General features: G+C 40.4%; 1 protein-coding gene across 1 annotated transcript in view; it reads left to right on the top strand.

The window, feature by feature from the left end:
• The window catches only part of csmd1b (CUB and Sushi multiple domains 1b), a 283,651-nt gene that overhangs the window by 145,886 nt on the left and 122,465 nt on the right, over nucleotides 1-15,300 (top strand). Inside the window, exons 15-21 of the mRNA XM_086174557.1 lie at nucleotides 51-236; nucleotides 11,575-11,715; nucleotides 12,080-12,201; nucleotides 12,626-12,698; nucleotides 13,829-13,967; nucleotides 14,455-14,642; nucleotides 14,731-14,919. Of these exons, the coding sequence (XP_086030683.1) occupies nucleotides 51-236; nucleotides 11,575-11,715; nucleotides 12,080-12,201; nucleotides 12,626-12,698; nucleotides 13,829-13,967; nucleotides 14,455-14,642; nucleotides 14,731-14,919 (1,038 nt within the window). The remainder of the gene's footprint in view (nucleotides 1-50; nucleotides 237-11,574; nucleotides 11,716-12,079; nucleotides 12,202-12,625; nucleotides 12,699-13,828; nucleotides 13,968-14,454; nucleotides 14,643-14,730; nucleotides 14,920-15,300) is intronic.

Raw genomic sequence — 15,300 nt, 5'->3', positions numbered from 1 at the left:
CCCTTTCTCTATTTGTACATAACATCATTCTTTTTCCTTACTCGTCGTAGTCTCTTGTTTCTTCAACTTCACGGCTCCTTCGGGGACCATACTGTCCCCAAACTACCCTGAGGAATATGGGAACAACTTGAACTGCGTGTGGTTGATAATATCCGAACCAGGGAGCCGCATCCATCTTCTCTTTTCTGATTTTGACCTGGAGCCACAGTTTGACTGGCTGGTGGTGAAAGACGAAGGTAATCAGTCTTAGCGTTTTAACATTTCACTTAATGTTTTAATCATCCAACTTTTCACTTTTTATTAACATTTTTTAAGGCACTTAAAAATGATCCCCTCCACATGTTGTTAATTTATTCTTAAAGTAATTACCTCATTAGAATCCTAAAATGTCACCAACTCTTCCTCCCTGATTTGAAATTGCAGTGTAAATTAAAATTCAGCTTTTATTCATTTCACATGTTGTACTTTTGGGAAAAATGGACTGTATTTGTAAGCTATAAAGTCCTCCACTAGTCTGAAGGCCAGGCACATGGTTCAGAGCGGTAGTTTCATGTCTCTTCATTAATTCATCAGCGGGTTATGGGCAAAACCCTGAAAAACCAATTCAAAGATCAGCTTCCATGGCCTTTCAGCGGCAGGTGCGCCACGGGGTGCAGATATCTGGGCACGTTGATAAGATGAAGCACTTTTACCAGGAAGAAGATGTCAGCGTGCTATTCAAGTACTCTGCTAGGAATTTGCCAAACCACTTCTAATTTCAGACAAATATGTCCGGCAGCCCACAGCAAGGCCAAGGTGGGTCTGCTAATTTGATTATATGGATTCTAAAATGACCGCTGTGAAAGGTAAAAACTGGCAATATTACTTTTGCACCAGTACCAAAACATGGAGCAAATGTCTGCAACCAACTATTACTATTCACTCCAACCTCCTTCAGTGCTGTTCTGCACTGAAGTATTTAAGCCTCACCTTCCTTCCTCTATGTATGATTTACTGTTAACCACATCTGGATTAAAATATGTTTAATGTGACAAGTATTACTTGTAAGTCTGCCTTTTTGCCTTTTGTGAGCACAGCAGAAATTTACACAATTCATCAATCCATATGAAAAACCCTTGTGTTTTCAGACTCTGCTCCTCAAACTTATTTAAGAACAAGAAGAAAAATGAATATCTGACTGAAGGGGCACTTTAAATATGCAAGCAAATCTTGGAATTGCTTTTTGGAATATTTCTATACCCACTCGTACATTTATGAGGTTCACAAAGACAAAGCAAGCATATCCCAAACTAGGGGAGGGGATTTGAAAAATGTGTTTTTTTTTCAATATGTTTTATATTAATTAGCTTAAAATTAGGGTTATTAGGTACCCAGCACGTTTTAACAAGACAATAATAACATTCTCTACAAAAATCATTCAAATAAATCAAAACAACTGGGCCTTCATAAATTTTGAATATTGCCGATATCATGAAGAGAGGGTTTAATGCAATTTATTACAGTGAATTACGTTGTAGATTAATCTAATTATAACTGAGATATTTTCAAGTAAATGTGTATTAGTGAATAAATAGAGAGGCGGACTGTGTTTAGATGATGAATATTGGCTGGAAACCTGGGATTGATAGGTAAATCTTAGTGTTGAGGGTAACGCAACAACATTTTCAATTACAATCATAATACAGAAAATTTCACTGGAGTACTTCTTTGTGCAAAAGTTAACTGATGTAAACTGAATCAAGTATGAGCTAGGATTTAATTGTTTTTTTTTCCATTTCTTTTTGAAATTTGTTAGGCAATTAGTACTATTTCACTGGGCAGACTAAGCCTAAAGATGTATATACTCAAGTTGCCAATTTGTTTAACTTCAGTATAAATTAATTGTTTTCTGTGAAATTAGAAGGGGATCTATACCATTGCTGTACTGCATCAAGTGCATTAATTAACTGAATTTGGTAGAAGATTAACTTTGCTGCTCAGCAAAAGTAAACGAATATCAGTTGATGAATGGTTAAGGGTGAAACGAGTATAAAGTATGAAAAAAAATTATTCAAGTAAAATAGGGTTCAACCTAAATGTTAAAGTTTTGTTTACAATGAGACAATGATATATAAAGCCATAACCTGCACAAACTGTATGGTTTTCAGGGAGGAGCTGAAAAAGGCTCCGGGGGTCAGGCAGAGCGTCCAGATGACTGGACAACTACAGCTAAGGTAGCAGGGAGGTAGCAAAGGGAACACAAAGGGCATATGATGACTTGTATGCTTGGTTGGACAGTAAGGAAGGAGAGAATGGTCTATACAGGTTGGCAAAACAGAGATAGAAAGGATGTACAGCACTTCAGGGTGATTAAGGAATGGGAAGGAAATGTATTGACAGATGCTAGAAGAGTGATGGTAAGATGGAAGGAGTAATTTGAAGAGCTGATGAATGAAGAAAATGAAAGAGGATTAAGGGTAAAGGAGGTGACTATTGTAGACCACAAAGTAGCAGAGATTAGTAAAAGGGAGGTAGGGAAGGCAGTGAAGAAGTGGAATAGTGGAAAGGCAGTCGGTCCTGATGAGGTATGGAAGTGTCTTCATGCCTAGAAAGAAGACTACATATGCAGTATTAAGCTTGAGATTGCTGATAGAAAAGTACAGAGACGGCCAGAGGGAGCTGCATTGCATTTTTGCAGACCTAGAAAAGGCCTGACAGGGTGCCAAGAGAGGAACTCTGGTATTGTTGGTATTGTATGAGGAAGTCTGGTGTAGCAGAAAAGTGTATTACACTGGTGCAGGACATTTATGCCGGCTTTGAGACAGTGGTGAGGTGTGCTGTAAACGCTGTAGAGGTAACAGAGAAGTTCAAGGTGGAGGTGGGACTTCAGCAGGGATCAGCTCTGAGCCCCTTCTTGTTTGCAGTGGTGATGGACAGGGTGACAGATGAGATTAGACAGGAATCTCCGTGGACAATGATATTTGCAGATGACAATGATCTGTAGTGATAGCAGAGAACAAGTTGAGGAAAATCTAGAGTATGCTCTGGAGAGGAGAGGAATGAAGATTAGTTTCAGCAACATAGAGTGTATGTCTGTAAATGTGAGGAACATGGGTGGAACGGTGAGGCTACAGGGAGTGGAGATCGAGAAGTTTGAGGATTTCAGGTACTTAGGGTCAAAGGAGAGTGTGGAAAAGAGGTTCTAGCATGGTGGAATTGGTGGAGAAAAGTGTCAGGGCTACAATGCGATAGAAGACCTATCAGCCAGAATTAAAGTAAAGGTGTACAAGATAGCGGTGAGACCAGCAATGCTGTATTGCCTAGAAACAGTAACAGTGACGAAAAAACAGGAGGCAGACCGAGAGGTCACAGAGATGAAGGGGCAAAGGTTCTCTTTGGGGGTGACAAGGATGGATAGGATCGCGAATGATTCTATCACAGGAACAGCACATTTTAGGTGTTTGGGAGAGAAGGTTAGAGAGGCTAGAATGAGATGGTTCGGTCATGCACAAAGAAGGGATGCTGGAATTGGAGCTTGCAGGCAAGAGGTCTCGAGAACGAGAGAAGATATGAAGGTAGTTGGTGTGAGAGAGGAGGATGCAGCGAATAGGGTTTGATGGAGAAGATTGATTTGCTGTGGCAAGCCCTGAAGGGAAAAGCCAAAAGGACAAGAAGAAGATATATATAAAATATAAGGAGAATATATGTATATATATATATATATATATATATATATATATATACATACATATATCTGTATTTGCTTTCGTAAAACATTTTCTTCTGTAAATATTGCTTTTACGATAAGTCTATGTGAACTCTCATCAGTTTTCAACTGCTGTCTCATCGGCTTCCCCTGCAATGGGTTAGCAAAGGGGATCTTTGGTTCGGTAAAGATCCCAGATGTTGACGCTCCACTACTCTTTCAAATCTTGAAGCTTAATTGAATTTTGGTGCACTGAATCTCAAAACCTGCATAAAGAGCAGAAAAGTACCCATTATTTATTAGGGTTTCAAAGAATTCATATTTCATACAGATTATTGTTTGCTACCAAAAGTAATCCTTTTCAAAACATTATGAAGGATATGTTCCTGAAAAAGTGGAATCCAGAGCATGGAGTAATAATAATTGTAGTTGCTATGAGATGCGATTAGATTTATTATTCTGAAGGGCAGCCAAGAATTCAGTTTGGTTATAAGTGCAATGCAAGACTACAGTCAGGCGCTTTATTATGAAAGAATACATCGACACAGAAACATGCATTGAAGGCAAAAAAGTGTGCAATGCTGCATCAGTATAATCACGTAATGCATTGGAAAAATAAATGATTAACACAGCAGAGCAATGAAGTGTTGTGCAGTGCAGAAAATTCAGCTTGTACTCAATCCATTGAATCACTCTAAAACATTTGTATGCTGAGACAATACTGTGTTACATACCAAATATGTAACAATAAAAAAAATAGCGTCAAATCGCAGTAAGTCAAATCAGATTAGTTTCTAATGCCAGCAAGTAGACTTTATTAAAAATAGTTTAAACCTGCAGTGGATCAATTTCCTCTGTCAAAAACATCAGAGATGGTTATAGAATCTTGAGTTTTACCCCCCCCCCTCTTTTTTTTTTAATAAACAGAAATTCACTTGATATTTGATCAGAACTATGATATGTTTCATTTCAGGATTCAGGTTTGTTCGTTTTTTTCTTTTGTTCAATTATAATTGAGGCGTCTCAATTGTGGATCAAATCTTCTCTTTCACTCACAAGTGGATTTAGTTTCTTATTGTCATTGTAACTGTGTCTGTGATGTGTTTTGTACTAAGGTGATACAAAACATAAATATAATGCACATGTAAAGTTTAAAGGCAAACTGATCAGCTCCCTCTTCTGCTTCCCCGGAGCAGATGAAAACTGCTTCCATCAATGCTGTGAAAACCCTGAATGTTCCAGCATTTCCCTTAATCCACTGTAGCACCAACTTTTGCTGGGTCTGACTTTACTTGAACACAGATTTGTTTGTGGGCATGACATCCACTGTCCAGTGATGTGTGTTGGAGAAAGGAGAGCTAGGCTTAGCTTTTTACCTCCCCCCAAACCACCCAACCCACCCAATAGTGTGAATGCAGCAGTCCAGACCTCTATTATTCATTGTTCCGCATTTAACACACTGGTTAAATCCAGTTAGTGCCCGCCTGAGCCCACAGTGATTAAAATCAGCAAGTATAAAAACAGGAGCCCCAGGAATGTACTGGAGCAGGGTGTGAACGCATTCTGATAGTCTATTAGCAGCTCTTATGGCATGCCCATTTGGGGGAATATACAGTATGCAGCACAAATAATATTCACTCTGTGAATATCTCCTTGAGACCTCCCCAGTGAGGTAGGTTTCATAGAGGTACAGAGTGGTTCTCGGTCAAGATTAAATGAACCGCATGTAATCTTGTGTTGTTAACCCTATACAGTATGTCCCCAACTCTCTTCTTCCCTGAATAATAATTCCAGTTGTTTTACAAAGGAGAAACCCTAACCCCCAACAATGGGCTTGGCGTGCCCAGGACTTAAAACATTTTGTTATCCATGTGCATCTGAATTTATGGCAGTACCATGTTGATAGTGATAAACAGGAATGCATCCCCAAAACGTGGATCAGGGGAATCTTTTTATGCAAGACTGAAGGGGTGTCATTGTCAAGGGTACTTCAGACATACTATACCTTTCCACAAAGGATGCTGCGAGTGGACATTAGGGAAATATCATAATTATTGATTATAGGTTTTGTACTTCCATTTCTAAATTAGGTTGCAGAGATAATTTTGCTGTTGTGCAGTACTAGCTGATTTCAAAAACATGGTCCCACAGATCACAGGGCCTATATTCGCCAACTATGACTATGAAGTACACAGAAGTATACAATCAAGAGTTTGCCATATCAATCTTATTTTCCGGAGACGTAATTACAATGAAATTGATGTTCCTCAAAAGAGAAAAAAAGAACATTTCCCATTGCACATGATTTATGTCCCACGGTGGTGTGTAAGCATTTGTAAGTACCCATAGAATTAATGTTTTCACCAACTTATGTGTGGATTTTCAGGCACAAATTCACGCTTGGAGAGAGGCGATAATAAGTAATATCTAGCCCACAGTCTCCACTTCTCTATTTGGCTTTATTGTGCCACTGCTGCTGGTGGGTCACTGGGGAGTACTCTCTGGAGCATAGTGCATTCTTTCCAACCCTTTGTTGCAATAAATGGACTATGGTGTGACACAGACAGATATAAATGTGTATGGGGCACAGGTTGGCGGGAGATGTGTGATGTCTTCCGACCATTTAGCAGAGAACCCTGAAAAAATTAAAGATGCAAAGGGGTTGTGCCTCAATGCCAGTCAAATGCTGTATAAGTATGAAATAGGGGGTCCAAGCCACCTCACCAGCAGAAGCTGATTTCTTGATGAATAATTTTGAAAACAGTTAGAGTTAACATGGCAAAAGTGAATATCATTAACAACGACGGTGTCTTGGGAAAAACAGATGAAAATTAGTTTTAGCTAAATCTGATTTAAAGCATCTCTCCCCCGTGTATGGTATTGATGTTTTTTTGTACATGGTCTCTTGGTCTCTCGTTTTATCTGATCACAATGTGTAACCACTGCAGTTTAAACCTTAAACGTAACAGTAAATCAAGAGGTCTGTTCATTTGATTTCTGTTTAAAAAGTTACCACTTTTAACAGAAATAATAAAACATTATTAGTAAGACAATATTTGTGACGTAGCACTGAAATCTCAACTAAAAACACATATCAGGATTTTACAGTTACTTCTTTGCAGCAGAACTTTGCGGTTCATTTAAACAAAACTACATGACAAATAAATATGGTGTGTATACACACACACAGACACTCCCTCTCTTCGTGGTTCATCATGTCCGATGATGACAATCCTGCTTCTGGTACTTGTGAGTCTTGCTGTGGCTGTGGAGAGCAATCCTTGATCCACACTGTCTGCTGCAGTCAGGGCAAGTGAATCCACAGGCTAGGGTTGGAGATTTTGTGCTAGATTCATGTCTCCTTGTGGATTTCTTCATCCGTCTATTAGTTCGATCCTCCTCAAGGATCTGTGCACACCTTATTTGCAGAGCCTCCGCCAGGCCTCCTCTTGCTGGGTTGGCTTCAGGCTGCACTTCTTCATCAGGATTTTCAGTTGGTCCTTGTATCACCTTTTCCGGCCACCAGCAGTGCGTTGTCTAAGATGTAATTGGCCTTAGAGAACTTTCCGTGGCAGGTGATATTTGGCCAACCCAGCAGAGCTGGTGTTGGCCGACTGTGGCCTCGATACGGATCCAGTAAGTCTTGCAGAGTATATCCATGTGGGGGACGCAGTCCCTCCAGCATATACCCTGGATGCATTGTAGGCATCTGATGTGGAAGGCCTCGAGCATCCTCAGGTGTCGTACATATGGTGTCCATGTTTCACAGGTGTAGAAGGCTGTTGTTAGGACTACTGCCTGGTGAACAGATAGTTTAGTGTGAAGGTATTTTAAAGAGTCTGCAATTGCAAGGGGCTGGTCTGAGATGGTGAAGGTTGGTGGTTGAGGTGAGGGGAGTAGCTGCCCACTGGCACAGTACCTCGGTCTTTGCTACATTAACAGAGCCCCATGACTTTGGCCAAGACTTTGCCAGCAACCGCAAATAGTGAAATGCGACAGCTGCTGCCACAGATGGACTTTTCTCTTTTGCCTTTGAGGATGGTGATGATGTTTGCGTCCCTCCAATGTTGAGGGACTGTTTCTTGCTGCCAGATGTCTGCAATAAAGAGGTAGAGCTTGTGAGTGCAGAGGTAGCCGCCATATTTGAAGATCTCTGCAGGAATGTTATCAGGGCCAGGAGCCTTGTTTTTCTTCAGCCATCTTACTGACATCTAACCTTCTCAAAGGTTAGTGGAAGATCAAGGTCTTTAATAGTGGGGTGGTCAGGTAACTTATCCACCATTGAGGGGTCTGTTGGGGAGGGCTGGTTCAGGAGGTCTTCAAAGTGTTCTGCCCATCTGTTGGTGGTGGGCTTTTTCTCTTTGAGGAGGTTTATACCATCAGAAGCCTTCAAGGAAGTGACTGAGTTTTTCACTGCATCATAAAAGTTGTGCATATTGTTGTTATTGGTATATGATTGTATCTCAGTAGCCTTTGATGTCCACCACTCATTCTGCAGGGCACATAGTCTTATTTGCAGCTCTCTCCTACATGTCAGCCACCTCTAGCAGAGTGCAGCTGATGTGGGGTTGTTGAGTACGATACTGTGTGCTGCATGCTTTTGCCCAAGCATGGTGGTGGGCAATCAATTTAGCATCAACTGATACATCTGTATGCAGCAAAGACCCAATGCCGCTCAGGTTTCCAGCAAGGGAACGATGAACATTGTCCTGATCTATAGGATTTTTAAGACAGGCATAGTCAAGCCCCTTATTCCCTGACCTCCAGGGATGGATGGCGTGGCGTATTTTCACACCTTGCTGTCCTTCCCCACTCTGGCATTGAAATCACCCAATAACCTCCTTGCAACCTTGCATATGTGACGGAGAATCTCATTTAATTCCTGGTAGAAATGGTCTTTCATGTCATCCGTTGATGGAAGAGTCAGAGCATAAACACTCAAAAGGGTGGCATATCGCTTCTTGGTCAGAGGGATCCTTGGTGACATAAGCTTTTCACTTATGCCAATGGGTGTTTCTGGGAGTCTTTGGTAGAAGTGTTTTTTTTATTCCCAGTCCCACACCATGCTGATGATGTCCTCCTGTTGGATTTTCCTTCCAGAAGAAAGTGTAATCCTGCCCTACATCCTTCATATCAACATCACAACTGACAATGTCACAACAGAGAAACAGATTACCACATACCCCAATCAGAAACCACGGATTAACAGGATTAACAGGGAAGTGTGCCTCCAGCTGAAGGCTAGCAATATGGCGTTCAGATCAGGTGATGCAGTGGCCTAAAACACAACCAGGGCAGAGCTGAAGAGGGGCATCAAGAAGTCCAAGCACGAACACAAGCTAAAAGTGGAGAACACTTTGTCAACTGTGATCGCCCACATATGTGGCAGGGCATCCAGGCCATCACAGATTCCAAGAGCAGCAACACCTAATCAACTACCATGATTGTGTCCTTCTCCAACGTGCTGTATGACCTTTATTCTTGTTTCGATAAGGACAATAATGAGACGCCTATTAAGATCAAGCCCTCTGATGACCACCAGCTACTCACACACAGACATACAGAACATACTGAGCCACATCAACGCATGTAAGACTGCTGGCCCTGATGGCATACCTGGACGTGTGCGCAGTGCTTGCGATGAGTAGCTTTCAGGAGCCTTAATGGACATCTTCAACCTGTCTCTGGCCGAAGCAGTCGTACCAGCGTGCTTCAAAACCACCTCTGTAGTGCCAGTGCCAAAACATTTCTCTCCACATGCCTGAATGATTACCACCCAGTGGCACTAACTCCCATTGTGATGAGCAACTGGTCTTGGTTCACATCAAGGAATGTCTGCCCACCACACTTGCTCCACACTAATTTGATTACAGTAGCAACAGGAGTACAGAGGATGCTACACTGAGGATGTGTACTCTCACACCTGGACAGCAAGAACACATGCTAGAATGCTGTTTGTTGACTTCAGCTCAGAATTCAACAGTCATCCCCTCCAAGTTAATCACAAAGCTTGTGGGTCTAGGAATCAATAACTCCCTCTGTAATTGGATAATGGACTATGTAACCAACAGACCCCAACGTGTCAGGTCAGACTGCAACACATCCACCTTCATCACACTCAACACGGGCACTCCCCAGTGAGCCCCTTCATCTACTCCCTCTTCACCCATGACTGCAGACCTATGTTTGGATCCAACTAGGACAACATCCCAGGGCAGGCCCTCAGAGCTCGTGCCAGTGAGCTGGCTGATGTTCTCAGTGCCATCTTCAACCTCTCCCTCAGCCAGAGCACCGTCCCCACCTGCTTCAAGAACCCATACAATGTCCCCCTCCCCAAGAGGGCACGATTAACAAACTTGTTCTACCCGACTGCCATCAGACACTTAAACAGCTAACACTCATTCTTCTTCCTGCACATGTAAAGTCTGCAGCCACTTAATTTGCACTCAAATTGCACTCATCCTTGCACCTGCACTTTGTGAGTTGCACACCAAGCTGCACTCAAACGTCTTATTGCACAGTACTCTACTCACTGTTCTATTGCAATGTTCACATTCATATCTAGAATCATATTTATAACAATGTTTAAAGTCTTCCACCAGCACATATCCCAATGCACTGTGGACAGCAAAGTTGGAATTTCACTGTACAGGGAAACTCGTTTCTATACTCTACATGTGACAATAAACGCTTTGAATCTTGAATCTCCACCATAAAGTTTGCAGACGACATAACAGTGATTCGACTCATTAGTGACAATGATGAGTCTGAATACAGGGCAGATGTAAAACACCTAGCTGCATGGTGTGTCGACAACAACCTGCTCCTCAACCCCAGTAAAACCAAAAAGATCATTGTGGGCTTCAGGAGAGAGAAAGGAGACGCCCATGCCCCCCTCCACATCAACACATCAATGGAGGTAGAACGAGTCTCCAGCTTCAAATTCCTGGGGACCCACATCTCTGAGAATCTGTCCTGGACAACCAATACCTCCAACCTGATTAAGAAGGCCTATGAGCATCTCTTCTTTCCAAGGCACTGAAAAAGAACCATCTGTCAGCTGACATCCTGGGTAACGTCTACTACTGTGCAATAGGCAGCATTTTGACCAACTGTGTAACAGTTTGGTATGGGAACTGTTGTGTGGCTGATCGCAAGGCACTACAGAGGGTGGTGAAAACATCCCTATGCATTACAGGCACTCAACTTCCTGCTATAGAAGATGGCTAAAAGAAGAGAATATATATATATATATATATATATATATATATACACACACACACGCACAGGGTACACCCATCCTGGTTCCTGATGGAACCACATTCAATTATCTTTAATTTTACTGATTCGAACAAATGACATTATTATGTGGTATTTGAAAAGAACAAGTCATAATCTAGAATACCATGAAAGGCAGGCATATTTACTGCTAATATGTGTTTACATGCCCTAAGAACTGTCTGAGTATAGAAATTGATGGATTATTTTGCCTTTTGGTATTAGCAACAGAAACCCACTGAAAGAAGTGCATAGAATGAATTCACCCCATTGAATTTTTTAATCCAAAATGACTGACAGGCAGGCTGGTGATCATCTAATTTTATCTTTTACCATTGTGTACCAACAACATATTTCTTTTGGCCCCCTCACTGTCACAGAGTAGTCAATTATTTGTGAAGCGTGGATCTTTGCATTTTTGTGGAAGCTTAAGGAATAACTGAATAACTGAATCACATTAAAATTATGTTTTTCAACACTAATAGTATTTAAAAACTCTCTTAATGGGGTATTATATGTTTTTTTTGAAGGAGTCACATTACAAATGCCATTTTGTGTATTGTTGTTGAGCTGGAAGTATATAAACACCATTAAATATTTCCTCTCTTTAGGCTTGTCAGAGGCAACAACATTTGGAACATTCTCTGGTAAGGATGTCCCATCACAAATAGCCTCAAATGGACATATTATGAGGTTGGAATTCCAGTCGGATCACTCAAACACTGGAAAAGGATTCAATATCAGCTATACCAGTATGTACAGTCTCTATCTATCTGTGTTGTAGTCTATTTTTTTCTTTCAAACGTAATGTGACTGTCCTTGAACAGGCCTTTTGTAATAGGTACATTTGTAATTTGACCAAAATTGCCAACAAAATGTGGTGGGCAGAGGTTAGAGAAAGGGGGGGTTGTTATTCGGCACAGCAGGTTATGATTTATTTTACAAACAAGTAAAGCAGACAAACGATCTAATGTTACTACAACGTACCATTTATTTTGAATAAAGTAAAGTGAAGTTGTGGCAAAATGAACCGGTTTATTTCCCTACTAAAGGACAAGTTGTAGCAAATCAACTTGAGACATATTAATTCACTCTTTGTATCCTGTTGCACTCTAGCATTTGGTCAGAATGAGTGTCATGACCCCGGAGTCCCAGTCAATGGTCAAAGATATGGAGACCAGTTTCAACTCGGCAGCTCTGTGGCTTTCCGTTGTGATCAAGGATTTATCAGGACTCAGGTAAAGATAAGCGAAATATGTGATTGAGTATAATCTCGTTACTGCATTTTTCAACTCTAAAAGCACCTGTTATGTTAAGATTAACACACAAAAGAAACATTTCAAATGAGGGTATGCTTCAATAGCTCTATTTTTGAGCCTCATTCATAATTTCATCGCAGAAATCAAACTTAAGCATACCCTAAAAAAACAGAATTTACCAAAAAACAAAAACATTTGAATAGTAAATGAGGAGACAATTGGTTTGTGTATTTGTACAGTCCATTGACAGTCATTAAGCTCCAAATCAGTGGAAGAAGGTTATATTGATACATGAATCAGATTTGAGATTCAGGTTTGAGAAAGGATTACATTGCTGATTAAATTATTTCTGGTATAAGCAAAGATAAAACAAATATGTCATATTATTGAAATGTATTTCCAGGGGTCAGACCAGGTGACTTGTATTATCCAGGATGGAAATGTGGTCTGGTCTGCAGCTGTACCTCGCTGTGAAGGTAGACACAAATACAACCTCTTTATCCATGAATTCTGAGTTCATTCAATGTATGCTTACTTGAAGTAATGTAAATGATATATCAAATTTGGACCCAGATTTCCTCACATTTTCTTGCCACACATGGGTCTCTAATTTTTTCATACCATTTTGGCCATTTTCTGAAGAAGAAACTATTTTAGCTGATTTTAAATAAGACCAGTTACCAAGAAAAGTATGCCAACTGATCATTTTATGTGTAATTTGCAGTTTAACAAATAATAAAGGCTTATTTTGGTGTTGCTGTATATTTGTTCTGAGCATATGCATGAGCTAAATGACACGATTATTTGTTTCTTGACAATCACTGCTTCACTAAAAAGAGAGGTAAAATAAAAATGAATGGAATAGTGAAAGAAATTATGATCTTCATGATTGTCTTTTTTTTACTCACAAAATTCTAGTGAAATGTGCTATGTAAAAGAAAAGATATTACGAGTGTAATTGATCAACCATGTGCGTTTCATTTTAGAGAAATTGTAAAATGTGGAATAAAGTAAAAATAAATGAAAATCCATTTATTGTAGGCCTTTTTTGCTTTCAAGGGAAGCCATACTGAGCTGTATGTTACATGTTCAAAAAATCAAATATGAAAATATGAGTGCTATTTGTTTTTTTTTAAATCATGCTTTATATGATTATATTTTATTTATATTTATACAAACTAAACGTAAGGAAATTAATCTGCCTCAGAGTGTCATGAAAGAGATTTGAGGCCACTAAATGTTAAATGCTGCCCGGTTTCAAGATGTGCCAATTTCGGTGTCTGCGTCTCCCAGAAAGGCAGAGAAATGTGAAGAAACAGATTTGATAAAACCGCTTCATTCCCCTGCTCTAATTATTTCAGCCTCTCTTGATCTTGAGCTGCACAAATTTGTTTGGCACATATAGGCACTGCATACTTCTTGAAGGTAAATGTTTGTATATGAAGTCTAGAAACTTTGAAAGGATGAGAGACCTAAATTAAATTGTGTTGATGATTAATGGGTCGGCTGAATGAAATATGAGTGTTCCTTATGCCACAACAGAGTCACAAGGAAAAACAGATTAATTTGTCGTTTTGTGGTTCTGTGCGGCTTCATTCCCTTGCAGCACCATGTGGAGGACATCTCACAGCCGCAACCGGTGTTCTGTTGTCTCCGGGTTGGCCATCTTTCTATAAAGACTCTTTGAACTGCCAGTGGGTGATTGAAGCACAGCCAGACCATGCTGTAAAGATACATTTTGACAGGTGCATTATTTGCTCGGTTACGAATCTTTCTTTCTGTGTGTGTGTGTGTGTGTGTGTGTGTGTGTGTGTGTGTGTGTGTGTGTGGGGGGGGGGGGGGTTATGGTGTCCCAACTTCCATCAGGTCACTGATTGCATTCAAGTAGAATCCCTTGCTTCCATTGCTTTCTGGATACTGGTATCTTGGAGCACAGTCTGTCCCGTAAATTATCTAGTGTTTCTTAGTCAGTCAACACGTTGTTTAGAATGAAAGACAGGCAAAGAGCAAAGTGAGTAAGATAGGAATAACAAGTCATCCATTTCTTAGCTAATTAGTGAAACAGATTAGGTAAATAGGCAGGTAGAATGTGAGTCAATCACACAGCAGTTTAGACAGCTGCACTTATTTATGTCTAGGTCTTCATTACATCCCATTATATATACACGAGCCCTATTAATGTTATCTTCCTGTTTATTGCGTTGATGTCTGTGGTGTGTCTGTCTCTGATAGGTTCCAGACAGAGGTCAACTATGACACACTGGAGATCAGGGATGGTCCCTCATCGTCTTCTCCCCTGATCGGCGAATACCATGGCACCCAAGCCCCTCATTTTCTGATATCCACTTCCAACTTCCTGTTCCTGCTGTTCACAACAGACAATAGTCGGTCTGCAGCTGGCTTTAACATCAGATATGAAAGTAAGGCTCAGTAAAACTGTATTATTCTCTTGAGAAAACATGCATGTCACACACTTTTGATTCTATCCTTGTATACTGTGAATTTCAGGTGTGAAAATGGAGTCAGACTCATGTCTCGATCCTGGTATCCCAGTCAATGGGCGTCGTCATGGCAGCAGCTTTTCCATTGGCTCCCAGGTCTCATTTACGTGCGATTCGGGGTACACTCTGAGTGATCAGGAGCCAATTGTTTGTGAGCAGAGCCATCAATGGAGTCATGCTCTCCCAAGTTGTGATGGTAGGATTCTCTATTTCCGTTATTCCACCAATTTTGATTAATGTTCTTCGTATGCTTGCAATTGATTAAAAGCATTTTTTTAGATATGTCAGAGCAACAAAGGTCATAAGACTGTTTCTCCACTTGATGGTAAAGCAAAGAGGCCTCTTTGAAATTCAAAATAGGAGCGCTTAGCAAATAAATGAATTAATTAATTAATAAAGTAGTTACGGAATGTATATTTAAAGAGTTTCTCAAAACAAACAAATATGAAAGACTTATACATAGCTTTTGGCTAAAACCTCTACTCCTATTCATTCTGTTCACTGGGGGCAGTCCCTTCAGTTTCTTTAAGCACAGTGGGTGGGCGGGACTGAACTACAAAAATAATGACAAAAACAA

This window comes from Fistularia commersonii, chromosome 27 (genome assembly GCF_037954325.1).
Source record: "Fistularia commersonii isolate RoL2024-O1a breed Wild chromosome 27, RoL_Fcom_v1.0, whole genome shotgun sequence".
Lineage (NCBI taxonomy): Eukaryota > Metazoa > Chordata > Actinopteri > Syngnathiformes > Fistulariidae > Fistularia > Fistularia commersonii.
The sequence above is the reverse complement of the archived record's forward strand: the minus strand, read 5'-3'. Positions and strand labels throughout refer to the sequence as shown.